The sequence below is a fragment of the Neopelma chrysocephalum genome, unplaced genomic scaffold (genome assembly GCF_003984885.1).
Source record: "Neopelma chrysocephalum unplaced genomic scaffold, ASM398488v2 Primary Assembly neopelma1_98, whole genome shotgun sequence".
In the NCBI taxonomy this organism is placed as follows: Eukaryota; Metazoa; Chordata; class Aves; order Passeriformes; family Pipridae; genus Neopelma; species Neopelma chrysocephalum.
The window spans coordinates 1,436,435-1,450,847 of NW_020897761.1; the positions used below are offsets into that span (position 1 = coordinate 1,436,435).

Sequence of the window (14,413 nt, forward strand, 5' to 3'; positions counted from 1 at the left end):
TGCATCATTTTTTCTAAATAATACCGTCCAAATACCTCCACAAAAAACCCACCCCAGACTTCAGGTTTTGCTTTTTCTTGTGCAGAAACAATTTCCAAATTCTCTCCCTCTTGTTGCCTCTCATTAATATGGGGAAGGGGAACAACTGAAGCCTATGTGAGCCAAGGGTCAAATATATAACATTTAGTGTAAGATTGGCTTTGTATGATACAGTTATGGGCCAGATAGTTATGAGGGAATTGTCCCAAGTGTCATTTTTAATAAAAAAAAGGTTAAAAAAAATCACAAATATCTGAAGGCTAATTTTTTTAGCAGAGAAGATGAGTTTGGGACGAGTGTGCAGTTTTGAATGTGTGGGGGAGCCTGAAACTGGTTTTGAAGATGTGATACCTCTGTCCTCTGCTGTCACTACATAAATGAAAGTTGTGACTCATCAGTTAGTTTTATTTCCATGCTTTTCTGTTCAGCAAATGAGAAGGCTATAGGGGAGAGGTACTGAGGAGCTGGGCATTTGGCAATATTCCACACAAGATAATCTGAAGGGTAATTGAGATGGGGAAGGACAGCACAGCAGTGACAGTCACAAGCCAAAGATGAGGTATATTTTCCCTTTGTACGTTCTGTTAGTATAACACCAGCTGAAGTTTAAGTGCAGTTAAGTGCATTTTTAGTGGAGCAATCACTCTTAATTAAAGCAAATGGGCTGGGAATATAATGTTTAAGTGAAATGCAGCGTCCTCTGTCCTGTGAATGAGACGGTCCCATCAGTTTTTCCAAAACAGGAAAGGGTAGAATGTGGATGGCCGCTCTGAATTGCAGAAGTACAGCTCAGATGGGGCTGTTAATACTCAAACATTCAGTGGAATGCTCAATTCAGTGGAAGCTGAAGCATTTGATTGAGATTTGCCACATGGCTCCTGTTCATTGCCTTCCTTTCTGTATTGCATTCCTACAGTGGCACTTTACAATTACTGCTTTTTTGAGGATATTTTATTATTTAAATATTGCAGTTTCTTGCCTTCCAGGCTTGTCTGTCTGACAGTCCTGGTTTAGGTCACTTGGAGATACAGCTTTTCAGGTTATTTTATTTCATTCCTTAGAGGCCTCGAGTATGAGCTGCTGCAATACTATATTGTCATGTGGAATTACCCAGCTCCCTGTCACTTCCCTTCTCCATTTATTTGCAGAACATTTAATACTAGAGTTAAACTACAAACCTGAAGTGAATTTCATAAATAAGAGCAACTTTGGAGACAGTCACACCTGTTGCAGACACAGACCTAAGGAAGCTGATTTATAGCAGTTTTCACACTAGAGGGCACTAAGAGCTCATTAAATTTAAGCATAAACCAGTTTTTACTCTCTGTAACACTTCAGTTTTGGGTAGTCTTATTGTTTTTGTAGTGGGTGCCAAAGGTTTGCATTTCTTTGCAACATTTTCTCTGTAGAAATGAAAAGTAATAGTATGATTGAAAGGATGCACTAAAAGTTAGTGTGTGGGGTTTTCCTTCATGTGTTTTTCTGTTTGTTTTGGGTGTTTTTACTGAGGAATAATTTGGGTAATTTGTGGAGAAAAGTATAAATTCCACTTGCACTCTTTAATTGCTTTTGATATGGTAATTTTTCACTTGAAGCTGATAAAGAGGCATATAAGATAGGAAATGATTGGATAGCACCTTATTAAAGTTATCTAACAGAGTTAACATCTGGAATAAACTTTTAAAAGTTGGTAATAAAAGGAAAAGCTGTGAACTGATGTTGCAGACCTAACCTTAAGTTAGAGCTGCTGCATACATTTACATATTGATTCCTGGTATATAAGAAATAGTAGGAAAAAGAATATGATAAGCTGATACTGCCAGTAAGGGATGGATCTCCCTGGAACCTTCAGTTGTTTATGTTGTTTTTAAATAGGCAATTTTAAAATATGTGTTAGAATTTGAAGTCTGGACCTCCAAGTGGTGTCGCCGTTTTGAGAGCCCTTTAATTTTGTTAAGGATTCTAGGTACTGACTCTTGGTTAAAAGACATGACCAAGTGGTTTCTGCTGACTTTCTGCTCCCTGTAGGAATGGTTCTTGGGTTGCCTTGGAGATGATGCTGCTGCTGTCCATGTAGGGCTGGAGCCGGATGGTGAGGGCAGCATGGACCTGATGAACGGGCAGCCCAGCAGTGTTAACATTGCAGCCACTGCTTCAGAGGTAAGGACTGCAAACCTCACTTGGTGGGTGATCAGGGACTCCATTTTCACTTTAAAGGTACTAAAATGTTTTCCTTTTAACAGGTTTCGTCCAGCAGAGTCATATTTTGTGTGTTGGTTTCATACACCCCCAGTTTAGACGTGAATAGTGTAAAGTTCTGATCTTTGTATACCAAAAGAGAGCATGAGCTAGGATTTCTGGCCTTGCCAAAGCCAAACTGCCTTTTTTTGTGTTCTCTTCTATCACAACTAGAAAAGAAAGCTTTTCCTTTCAAGTTTTAACAAGAACAGATGCTCTTAGTGCAATAAGCTGGGCTGGCAAGGCCTGTGAAAATGTTTTGACGGGTATTTGTGTATCTGTGTGTGTTGAGGGACAGTCTGGCACAGTAGCAGTGGAATAAAGTTGTTCCCTTTGTCTCTTGGACTATATTCTGGCATAGATATGGGGTCCTCCTGCCCACCAAAGCTTCTGCCCCCTAGAAATGAACAGCTAAGAGTGTGTGTATCATCCCAGCAATGCAGATTGGCCTCATCTACTGCTGCCTCTTATTTTGAAGTTAATGTAGTTTTGCATTTGTCATGCATTTGTCAAAGAAAAGAAGGCTTGGGCTGAAGTTAGAACACTGCAAAGTCCATAGTCCTGACTATAGTTGCTTCCTTCATTGGACCTTACCAGAGGTGTTTGGCTTATTTATATATTTACACATAAATTTTGTTAGCAGATGTGTGTGCTGTGCACTTGCAGGTGCATGTGGAAATAGGAAGCACCACAACAAGGTGTAAGGAAAACTGGACTTTTCTGTTATCCAAAGGGTTCAAATAATTTCACAAATATTGTCAATATCTAAACAAGACAGTTGCCATCAGTCTCCAAGACCACTGTTTGTGTTTATACAAATTTTTGTGCTTCCCTTGTTTTATGAATCATTGACCATTTTTTGGCATGCACCTGAAAAATTTTCTTGGAGGAAAAGCTGCCTTTTTACTCGGCAAAATAGTCTTGAATGTTCATGTGATGTCTGATAAAATTGAGTAAAATATATTTTGGCAAAAATTACATGAATTTGCTTTCAGCAAGGAGTATTTTTTTTCTCCTATCTTGACTAACCAGGAGAAGAGAGGACTTGTAACTGAAATGTGTCTGTAAGAACAGTGCTTACTGAAAATGCCTCCCTGGTTTGGAGGTTTTGGTGGTGTTTTAAAGGCAGGTTTTTCAGAGAGATTGTACTGTCAGAATCTAATTAAAAGTAGATGTGGTAATTAAATGAGTGTTTTCTTTCTATGTCCTTTTAACAGAAGTGCTTAAAAATGGACAAGAGTTTATTTCAAGGACCCATATCCACAGTCTTGAAAACTTTAGCAGTCTGTGTCAGGAGAAACCATGTCCTGGGCTGACTTTTAATTGATAACTTACCCAACAGAACAATTCTGTGACCTGTGTTGTTTGAACAGAAGTGTTGCTTTTGGGAGCGTAAAAAAGACAAGACGAAAAGAAGAGGAGAGGACCAAAATATCCTCAGTGTTTTTGTTTGTTTCTGCAGAAGAGTAGCAGCTCTGAGTCCTTGAGTGACAAAGGTTCAGCTGAACTGAAGAAGAGCTTTGATGCCGTGGTGTTTGATGTTCTGAAGGTCACCCCAGAGGAATATGCGGTGAGCAATTCCAGTCATTTTTATTGCTTTATGTCTGAATCTTCCTGGCAGCTTTTCCTCTGCTTCTCCATTTCTGTGTACTTTTTGCTTGACTTCTGTCATCCATGGGTTTTAAAAACAGATCCTGTGCTTTAGTTCTTAATTGTCTGTATTCTGTTTAATGGTAAGTAATCTTTTTGGGCTCTGCTGTCCAGGTATTTTTCACCCTTTTACATGTAGCATAGACCAAAGATTCTTAAATCTATGTGATGCAGCTTAATTCTGACATGCAGAGTTTAGTTGCAAGACTATACTTGATCTGTGCTGGTTTTTTTTTGTGGAGGTGTTTTAATTTTTAACTCTGTTAATTCTTACTGTAGGGAGTGCTTTCTTTTTTTTTTTTTTTTTGAGTGTACAGAAAAAGAAGATGTTTAACCAAAACATTGGGTGATTTTTTTTTTTTTTACTTTTACCCTACTTGTAGGGATTAGGACAACAGATGGTCCCTCCAGGTGATTCAAGTATGTTACTAGAAAGATTGCTAACAACCTATTGCTCTTACTGTATTTATAATTCAAGTGATGAGATCCATGAGGATTTGTCCTGGAGAAATTATCAATACATCACAGAATATTCCCATTAAGTTTGTTCTGGTTTGTAATCATTAATAACTACTTCTGTTAATTACTAGCGGCTAAATTGATTCTAATGAGCACACTGAAAATTTAAAGCAGCTGGATCATGAAGGGGTAGGTACTTACACATGAAATTCTTCTTGGAGAGTGACTGGGATTTATTCCTGACTGAGGCTCAAGTCATGTGCTTTGGGCCTCTCCTTTGCACCGTGGTCAGGAACAGCTGGGCAATGCATCACCTGCTTTCCCTGGGAAGGCTTTTTGGGGCTGGCTACCCTCTCAGGTTTATCTTGTGATTTCTCTACATAAAGGAAATCTAAGTACTTAGGGGATTTGGGGCTGGGGGCATGAATTCAAGTGGAATTATGCACTGGGGCCAGAATGAGTTCATTCACTGAAGCAGTGGCTGCTGTGGAGCAGCAGAATAGAGCAATAAGTCTCTGTGTGGAGTTGCTGTCACTCACTTGGACAGCCAAATATACCAGGGTGCTTTGTCTTGTATCACATTTCATAATCCTTCTGCTCTACTGTCTAATCCTTCATCTCTCACATGCAGAAACCTTTCACATTGGTTGTTTTAATTGTTACCTACTTAGTAAATCTCAGCTAGATAAAAATCTGTATTCAAATCCAGTGTTTTTACTGTTTTCATATTTTGTCTCAAACTGGGTAGGGTTCCACTCACAGGAATCTTTTAATTAAGAATCTCACATTAAAATGTTGAGGCTATGCTTGTGTTTTGGGGTTTATACTACCTGGTATAATTTTGCTGTTTTCTCAGTTCCCCAAAAGAAACATCTTTACTCTTCCCTTTCAAAGTATCTAGTTCTTCATAGCAGGTTTCATTTACTGTGAATGGATATGAAATATCTTACAGGTAGAATTCTGAGCAATTGAGCAAAACTATAAGTGTTCAGCCCTTTGGCAAGGAAATAATTATTTTCATTTCTTCTTCAGTGTTTCATTACACAGCTGCACCTCTTTGTTAATGTTTGTTTCCCCAGGCAGGTTTATCTGCTTTTCCAGTAGCACTTGCTTGCTTTGAGTGCTGCCTTTTTCTGATCATTCTTGCTGAAGGTTGTAGCAGTAAGTAAATTTGCCAAAAATTTAGGTACCTTGGAGGCAAAATACCTTTGACCCTTATGCTTGTGTTTATTTTATTGGCCGTTTCCTTATTCTTCCTGGGTTTAGTCCTGCCATAACAGAGAAGTGTAAAATCTGGATTTCAGTGTTAAATGTGAGGACTACCAGAGTGATGTTAAGTATGGCCAAGCTTTTGAGGACACCAGCATGGATTGGACATGGATATGCTACCTGTTGCTTTTTCTAAGTATGGGGAAGCTTTTAGATTAGTGATAGCTCTTGTAAAATGGATGCAGTGCAGACTACAGACATCTGTCACTAGGGAAGGCTGAGTGAATACTGTTTAAAAAAATATAATTCATTCTCAAGTGGTACACTGATTAAATGATTTGGGGGCTGGCCAAGTGCCTTGTTCCTTGAGAGGAAAGATAATGTGATAAAGCCAGTAAAACAGCAATAAAAGCAGGTTGCTGCCCAAGAGCTGGTTAGACAGCTGTCTGATTAATGGCTAGGGAATCTTGGCTGGAATGGCAAAGAATTCCAGTGCTTAGGCAGTATAAAGGTGAGAGTTTAAGTGACCAAGTCAATGAGAGCATTGTGAAGTCTCATCCTGTACCTTTATGATAATGTTGCTTTTTGATCAGGTCACTGTGTACAGATGGGACAAACAGCCTGGAAGAAAAAGAGCAACAGTCTGAAAGATATTTGTTTGAGATATACTGGCAATAAGAGCCATGCTGGTGGTTTCAGTACCAATGAGACACACAGATGTCTTTTCAGTTCCCACTGACTTAGAGACATCATTGTGATTTCAAAACTCCATCTGGTTAGTCAGTTAGTGGGTAAGAGGCAAGTTGGACAACAAAAGCTATCACTTGTAATCCTGTATTTTCAAGAAGCTGCTTACCAAGCCAAGGAGAAACCTGAGTGCAGATATTTTTGGTGATTTTCTTTCCATATTCTTCCCTTTGGCAGTCATCTTACACTACCCTGAATGTTAGTTTTCCTGGTGTGCCTTTCCATGTAATGGTCCTTTATCTCACACTGACTTGGTAGCAAAAGTCCACCAGCCCTTCAGGGGCTCCAGTTTGAACAGTAATGGAAATTCTTGTTGTAATTTAGGTGTAATAGTCAGTTATATGGTTGTTTCCAACTGGGTGGTTTAAATTCTTTGTGAGGTTGAAGGCTGCTTTAGAAAGGGCCAAGTTACAGCTGAAATGGGTGAGATCTTCAGGCAGAGCTGCTGCTGATTTAAAATGTATAGTTTATCACCTTGCAGCTTCCATCCCCCCCTTTCAGGGGACATATTGAACGTTGCATAGATTTTGGGGAAATTCAACGAATACATGAACCAGGACACGTTTGTTTTTTGCCAAGGATTCTGCAGACATCTTTGTAGCTGAAATGGAGACCATCTCTGATGTAAATACCTGCTTTTAGGCTGGTCACTGCTCAATTCTTTATTAGTGGGCTGGAAGCCACAAGCAGGTTGGTGCCAGGACTGCCCAGCGGTGTCTGGCCCGTTGTGTGTGTGCAGGGTCACAGTGAATGCTCCCCATTTTCAGCCAGGGGAGAACTGTGGTTTTAAGCATACAGGGCACAATTTGTGGGGTGGGATATGTTAGTGGTGCAGTGGCAGTGGAAAGGGGAGGCTTGAAGGAAAAAAGGAAAATACTCGGGGACATGAGCTCCAAATTAAGGTGCTGGGGAACCTCAGGTTGAAGAAATATTTATTTTTTGCTTTACAGTAAATTCGTATTTCTTAGACAGCTACTGTTTAATTATCTGACTGTTTATTACTTTTTGACTCACTTTTTCATTTTATACTTCTGCTTAGCCACGGTGGTGTAAATATTTGAGGTAGAATTAAGGGAAGCGCAGCTGTATAAATCCATTGCTTTTTTCCTTTCCACCGAGTTATCTAAGAAGGATTCTTTATTCTTCACCCTGGTCCCTGGAAGTGCTGTGGAGTAAGATCATGCTGAGATGTATGTGTATTTCTTTCTTTTTGATTCCAGTTAAGCTTTGTCAAATGGTTGTTGGAAGAAGATCCTGCTTATTTTGGAAACAATACACAAATAGAGTTTATTTAAAAACCGTTCAGTCGAAACAAGGAGTTTTTCTCAGAGACGTTCTTGTGACAGTTAAATATCAAGTTACCTATATCCTGTTAGCTTTACTTTACACAAGAACATTAGAGTAAACATGTTCCCAAGGAGAGCAAGAAGAAGCAACTTAATTATGGCATGTGGAGGAGCTATTAATGATAAAAGTTTTGGAGTGGACGTTGTGAGAAAACAAGGAGAGTTTCAACACAGGAACTCGAATCCCCTGGTGTTCCTTCTGGACAGCAGAATTATTCTCCTACTGATGCCGTGCTTTAACAGAGGCTTAGCTATTTTTTCAGTGAGGAAAAGTGTCCTGGCAGCTCAGAGAGACAGTGCTAAGCCAAGTTGGAAGGCTTAAATGTAATTCCTTCTAAAAATTCAGATTAAGGAACAATTTATGAAGTGCTGCTCGAACCAACATGGCTTCAAGGAAAATCAGGTGATGGCAGTATTCTTCAATAACCAAAATGCAGACATTGGATTTTTTTTTTCCTTTTTTTCCTATCCCAAACAGAAACTTAGTTTTTCGTGTTGCACTGAGGGTCTCTGTCCAGGAGCTGTGTAGGAAGTGTACTGTCCTTAGGGCAGGGACACGGCAGGAAAACTAGCAGTGGCCTGATAGAAAGAGTTCACACTTGAGACAAGGCTAGGGACTAGAAAGGTGGGATCATAGCCCAGATCCAATGGGAATTTTCATAGAGGAGCGTGGAGAGGAGCTTAACACAGTGGTCCTAAATGGAACTAGGGTTTTATGGAAGGAGCATAATCCGGGTGTACTCATAGAAAAGAGGAAAAAAAAAATCGGGAAATACTTTAAAATTTCATTTTGTTGAGCTTCTCCATATTCCTGAAAGAAGCAGGACACAGAAAAGTAGCTCTTAGTCGTCTGGATGTAAAATTTCTGACCTGACACATCTCCCCAAGAGAGGGGTAAAACCTCTTTATACGAAGCTGCGTGGTCATAATTTTAGTAGTTTGAAGTAGTTAATTGTTAACGAGTCCAACTTCTCAACGCCCACGAGAGATAAAATATGTTTAAACTTGGCTCTTGGAGACTGTCCCCAGGAAAGGTCTTCTGCACATGCAAAGCTCCCGTGGCTGGGCAGGGGTGGGGAAATATCTGCCAGCTACTGTTCTGGTGTGTTAATTGGAAAATGATCATTCTCTGTTTTTAAAAGATGGTTTTTCCCTTGTAGAGCTCTTCAAGTGGTTGAGAATTGGGAAATATATTAGTTATATATTAAAAACATACCTCTTCTAATCATATTCCAGAGCTGTTATCTAGGATCTAGGGCAAACACAGACACAAAAATTCCATTTGGCTCACTCTTTACCTTGGCAATGAAGGAATACTGTAATATATAAATGAACTTGATAGATATATCACTTCTGGAAGGACAGAAAATATCAAGTTTCCCTATCTTTGCATAATCAGAATGCTTATTTAAAAGATAAGTAAGGACAAGTTTGCAGCTTTTTATTGCACATGTAATAATTTTTATTTTTTGAAATCTATGCGGCTGACAATCCAAAACCAGAGAAGTTATGGTTGGCCAGCTTCGTGTAACAAGTTGATGTGAACACTTATGATTTTTGGGTTGAATATTAACGCATTAAACCACATTTGGGAGAGGGAAGCTCTCCAGGAATTTGTATTGGCTGGGTTGAGGAGCTGGAGTGAGAAAAGTTAGTGCATTGTATCTCTCTCACTGCAGGAACCAAACTAGTGGCTTTGTTTCTTGGGGCTTAAATACCCCTGAGTTGGTGGAGGCAGAAGATTTTTTTTGCTGTTAAAGCTGAGCAATGGCACATGATGTAAAAATCCTAAATTATTTTTGAAGTTTTGTCATTTCAAGTGCCATTAATTAGACTGCCAGCCTTTCAGTTTGCTTTGTTTTTTACTCAGCAGTGAGAGAGCACCTTTTTAAAAGGGTAAAAATCCAGTAGTTAGACTTACAAATGAGAGCAAGTTAAATGTTTCAAACTGTCTGTTTTGTCAGAGGTATTTTTAAACTCTAATGTGAGTTACGATGTCGTACATATGAAGTCAAATGGCTTTTTATCCATCAGCTTCAATATTCAGCTCTCAGTGGCTCGATTCTTTTGAATTATGAGCAATTTATTAAGCACTTGGAACTCCTAATGGAAATTTCAAGCTCTTTAAGAAAGGGACCTCAATAAGGGATGTTTCTTGAACAAGTGCTGATGTGATACAGTGTTACTGAAGATTTTAGTAAAAGCAGAAACACATCAACCAAACTAGCAAAAAAAAAAAAAATCAGCCTAATATCAACGTGATACTAAAAGAAAGTTGTTCCTCTATTAAAACTTACTGAGCATTTTGAGTTCTCAGGCTTTTTTTAATATTTTAATGTACTTAATAGCAATTTCAAATATCTTTAGTAATGACTGTTAATCTTGACCCTTGACATCTGTTTTTTCAATGTCGAGGTGCCCTTTTTAATGTCCCCATCTAAAACATGTGCCTTTATTTTTGATATAGAAATTTTACTGTGAAGTTCTAATGAAACATTCTATTTCATAAATATTTGGTATTGAGCCTGTCTTAAAGTAATAATTGGTTTAGGAGTCGCTACTGAAGCAAGCAGTCAAATTTAGCTGAGGCAGTTCAGGCTGCTGAAGAGGACAGGTTCTGGAGGGCTGGGAAGAAAGACATTTATTTTTAAGCATTCTCTGCTCTGTGAACAGTGAATCAGTGTCCTGGCTCCTTTCAGTTGTACTGTTATTGTAATCTTGTTTTAGTGAGGAGGATTTGCAGTGGAATATTAATAACCATTCAAATGCCTGTGCCTTTTGAAAGGATCTTTTAATACACCCTGGATTTGAATTTTATTGAAGTGCCCATTCTTCTCATTCCACCTTCCCAACCCCAACCGATTTTCCTATTGATTTCCTCTGTTGAAAAGCACAGTGATCCATCCCATCAGCCACATATTCACTGAGAGTAACACATTGCTGAGAAAGCTTGATATTCTTAAGCAGGCAGGTGGGAGGCAGGACAGTTTTATGGCTGCTGTTTCAGGTGTGGCTTCTTCACTGTGGAAATCAAAAGGAAGAGTCAACTCTTCCCAGAATGTGGCTTTCCAGCCACTCTTCCCCCCAGCCTGTAGAGCTGCCTGGGCCTGTTGTGATCCCAGGGCAGGACCCAGCACAACTGACCATCAATCCAGCCTGGCCACATCCTTGTGCAGAGCCTTCCTGCCCTCCAGCAGATGAACATTTCTGCCCAGCTTGGTGTCGTTTGGAAGAAAGAGCAGCTGACTAAAGCAGAGCCCAGGAAAGAAAGTGTGGTAAAAACAAAACACATAAAGGGCTTTTTGCTTCTGTGATGTTGTACTGCAGGATAGCAGATGATTGTGTGCAGTGTGTTGGTTACAGAAAATTGTTCTGTATAATCTTTTTTAATGCTTATTGTCAGAATTCCTATCCAAAAATAGATTTAGAGGTCAAGGAGATGTGCTACCAAGATTGGGTCATTAGAGCAGAGTCTCATTAGAGCAGGTGCATCTCTTTGCATTTTTTGGCTTTCAACTACAGCATCCCAGTTAAAATTTTCCTGCAGGGTTGACTTTCTCCGAGGAGCTGTTCTGCCATCCACAGTGTCATTCAGTGGCAGTGGCAATTTGTGAGAGCCACAAACCTGTCAGTGTGTACCTTGGAGTGTATAAATGGGGAGCTGCTGTTTTCAAGGAAATGGGAATAAAGCTGTGCAGCTGACAGCTGAGGGAACAGAACAAGGTCCCTGGATTCATCATTAGAAGGATATTTGTGATATCTAACTTGGATGGCGCTGGTGTTTCTGGGCTGCCTATGTGCTCTTGAAAAGAAATGGTCTTTTGTGACAGCCTATGGAGTCAGAAGGAAATCCTAAATTGTACAGGATTAAATAAGCTTAAAATAAGGCTCTGTGAATATGTTTCAAAATGCAAAACCCAGTTGCCCTAGAGAGACACTGCTGCTTCTGAGAGTGGAATGGATCTCTTCCTTCTTCCCTCCTGGACTTTTATTTGGAGGGAAAAGTGATTTGATCCATTGTAAATACTGCTTTATTGTAGAAGAAAGAGTTAAGATAATTATAATTGTGTATGATATATCATGGTAGAGATGGTTAAGATTATATATGTAATGTAATATAATATTTATGAGATGTGTACAGTCATTGTAATATATTTCCCTCCCCGCATTTTGAGTCTCGTGTGGTGTCTGGAAAACCCATCTCACACTGGGTCGAGATGTGGGAGGGGGGTTTGGACTCAGAAATTGGATTTTGGGGCTCTCAAACCATGACACCAATCTTTGACTTTACACTTTTCAAAGCTAACCAGACAACCCAGAATGAAAATGTACTCGCTGACTCTGAGCTGCTGCAAGAGAGATGGCTGGGTTTGATTTGCACTGTTGCTGAGCAACTGAACAATGACTTTGCTTAGTTAATCAAATGTGGTTCAAGTATCGATTGGCAAATGTTAGGGATGTTCTGATAGAATCGTGTGGCACCTGGATGAACATTCAGAATTTGAAGAGAAACTGCCCTTGAGCAGCTGAAGTCAGTTCCTTGTCTTCTGGGGTAGCCTCTTCCATACTGTTCCTAGTTCAAGCTCTGACTTGCATGTGTAACTGCAGGATAATTTCTCATAATTTGTTTATTATTTGTTTATACAGAGTTGGGAGCACTCTATTCCCTGGTTTTGCAGGATGGCCCTGAGGTAGGAGCCGAAACCTCTGAAATTAGCAACCAAAGGAAAGCCAAATAAGAAAAGGAAACAGAACAAATGCAGTTCTTAATCAGCACAGCACCTTAATGGAATGCAAGGTTAATTTTGATCTTAACTTGTGATTTTTAAAATTTTTGTTCCAGGGTCAAATAACACTAATGGATGTGCCTGTATTTAAAGCAATTCAACCAGAGGTAAGTATTTCATTGGCCTTGTTTTTAAATGTAAATGAAAAAAGTTATGCCAGAATACAAATTCTGGAATTGCATAGTGTATGTCTATAAATCTTGATTTTTGTCCCAGTTAATACAGCTCTGAGGCAGATGGTTTTTAACACAAGAATATCTGGAACTAATAGTTTGTTTGGGCAATAATATTGGTGTTTAAATATTCAGTTAGTGCTGGAGATGAAGCATCTGGGGTTTAGTGTTTCTGAATGAAAAACATCCTGATTTGATAATTCTGATCATAATGTTTTGGGTTTCACCTACTGACACCTGTTTAATACTTCATCCTGTCCTGTGTTTCTGTAACTGGTTCATATCCTATTTGGAAAAACAGAAATGGTTGCAATGGCATCTTAACATTCAAGATGTGTGTGATCTGTGTGTCTGTCAGGATAATATATCAATGATTTGTGCTCTCTGGTTTGTTTTTCTGTAATGCCATATTCCTTTCAGATTTCAGCTGAACTTGAACTGATGTTTTCAGGATCTTCACAGTGACTGCAATAAATGATTCATTTTTTCCCTTATTTCTGTACCATTAGCATTTTCCTGTGGGCATTGCTTTGCACTTTTGAGGGTTTATTTTTCAGTTTATTGTCATTTTACCAGTACTGTGGAAGTCTTTCTCAGCTCATCAGCCACCTTCAGTCTATCACAAACTATTTCACTGGGAGAAGGCTTTGTCATGACACTCTTGTGTCACACTGAACAATACTTTGCTTCCAGTGGAGAAACCTGCTCAATCTCTTGGTTGGGATTATTGATTCCATCATTTGTGTACCTGCAGATTTTTTTTGAAAGCTGCTGTTTGAACTGTACTTGAAAATGTTGCCATGATTCAGCTTTTATATGATTTCAGCAAGCTATTTCTCAGCCCTTGTGGATTTGTGTGGGTGTTTTGGTTTTGGTTTAATCTTTCAAAGAGCTTCCCATTTGATCTGGTTTGAACCTACATCACAGCAATGCTTAACATTAGAAAAAGTAGTACACAAACACACATAGGAGGAAAATATTTAAAAGAGTCAGATAAAATCGAAAAATGCTTTAAAGTTTTGGAAAAGAGCTTGAAAAAAAAAGAGAGATCCTATTAGAAGATCAGGAGAAACATATTCTGCCATTTGAAAGCACTCTAAGGATATCCAGAAAAACTGTTGGAGCGTAGGTGAATATATCTAGAAAGTAATTATTTATAAGAAATCTGTATGTGTTGCATAAGAAAAATTGATGTGATGTCTTCCCTGGAAAATATCCACGAGGAAGGGTGGCTGTTTTGACTCAGGTGTTGACACAAAAGCAGTTGAAGGCTCTGGCAGGGTGCAGGTACTGACTGTCCCTCAGTGCTCCCCCACAGCTACTCAGAGGTCCCTTGTCTGATGTGTCTCTGAATTGTGTTAATCCTCTAAGGAAAGGGGCCATGAAGATCAACTCTCAGGTCAGAAGAAGCTGGACACAATTAAATTGCTTTTCTGCTGGTTTGCAGAAGGGAAAATCAGCCATGGAAAGACTTACTTTGCCTAAAGGTGTTTTGACAGCAGGTTAATGGGGTGTTGTGGGTTTCTGAGTTTCCTTCAAGTTCCTACCAGACCGTGCCATACCCACCTCTTGATTCAGCTTGTAAATCTTTACCCATCCCTCGACGTGTGCACTCAAGTGTTGTGGAATTTGAAATTAGAAAACAAAACAGGATCTACTGACACCGATATCAAATTGCAGAGCTCTCATCTGCACGCCCAGTGGGAGGTGATGAACAACAATTTTCTCACTGTGCTGAGATTTAAAAGAAGGGTCTTTGACGACA

General features: G+C 39.3%; 1 protein-coding gene across 7 annotated transcripts in view; it reads left to right on the forward strand.

Moving 5' to 3' along the window:
• The window catches only part of RALGPS2 (Ral GEF with PH domain and SH3 binding motif 2), a 109,424-nt gene that overhangs the window by 21,378 nt on the left and 73,633 nt on the right, over nucleotides 1-14,413 (forward strand). For 5 of the 7 annotated variants that reach the window (XM_027694760.1, XM_027694761.1, XM_027694756.1 and 2 more), the window contains 3 exons: nucleotides 2,068-2,199; nucleotides 3,719-3,847; nucleotides 12,532-12,582. In XM_027694760.1, coding sequence (XP_027550561.1) covers nucleotides 2,143-2,199; nucleotides 3,719-3,847; nucleotides 12,532-12,582 — 237 coding nt within the window. In that variant the 5' untranslated portion in view covers nucleotides 2,068-2,142. Of the gene's footprint in view, nucleotides 1-2,067; nucleotides 2,200-3,718; nucleotides 3,848-12,531; nucleotides 12,583-14,413 lie in introns of those variants that run through there. The other 2 variants (XM_027694757.1, XM_027694759.1) reach the window with 1 other exon arrangement.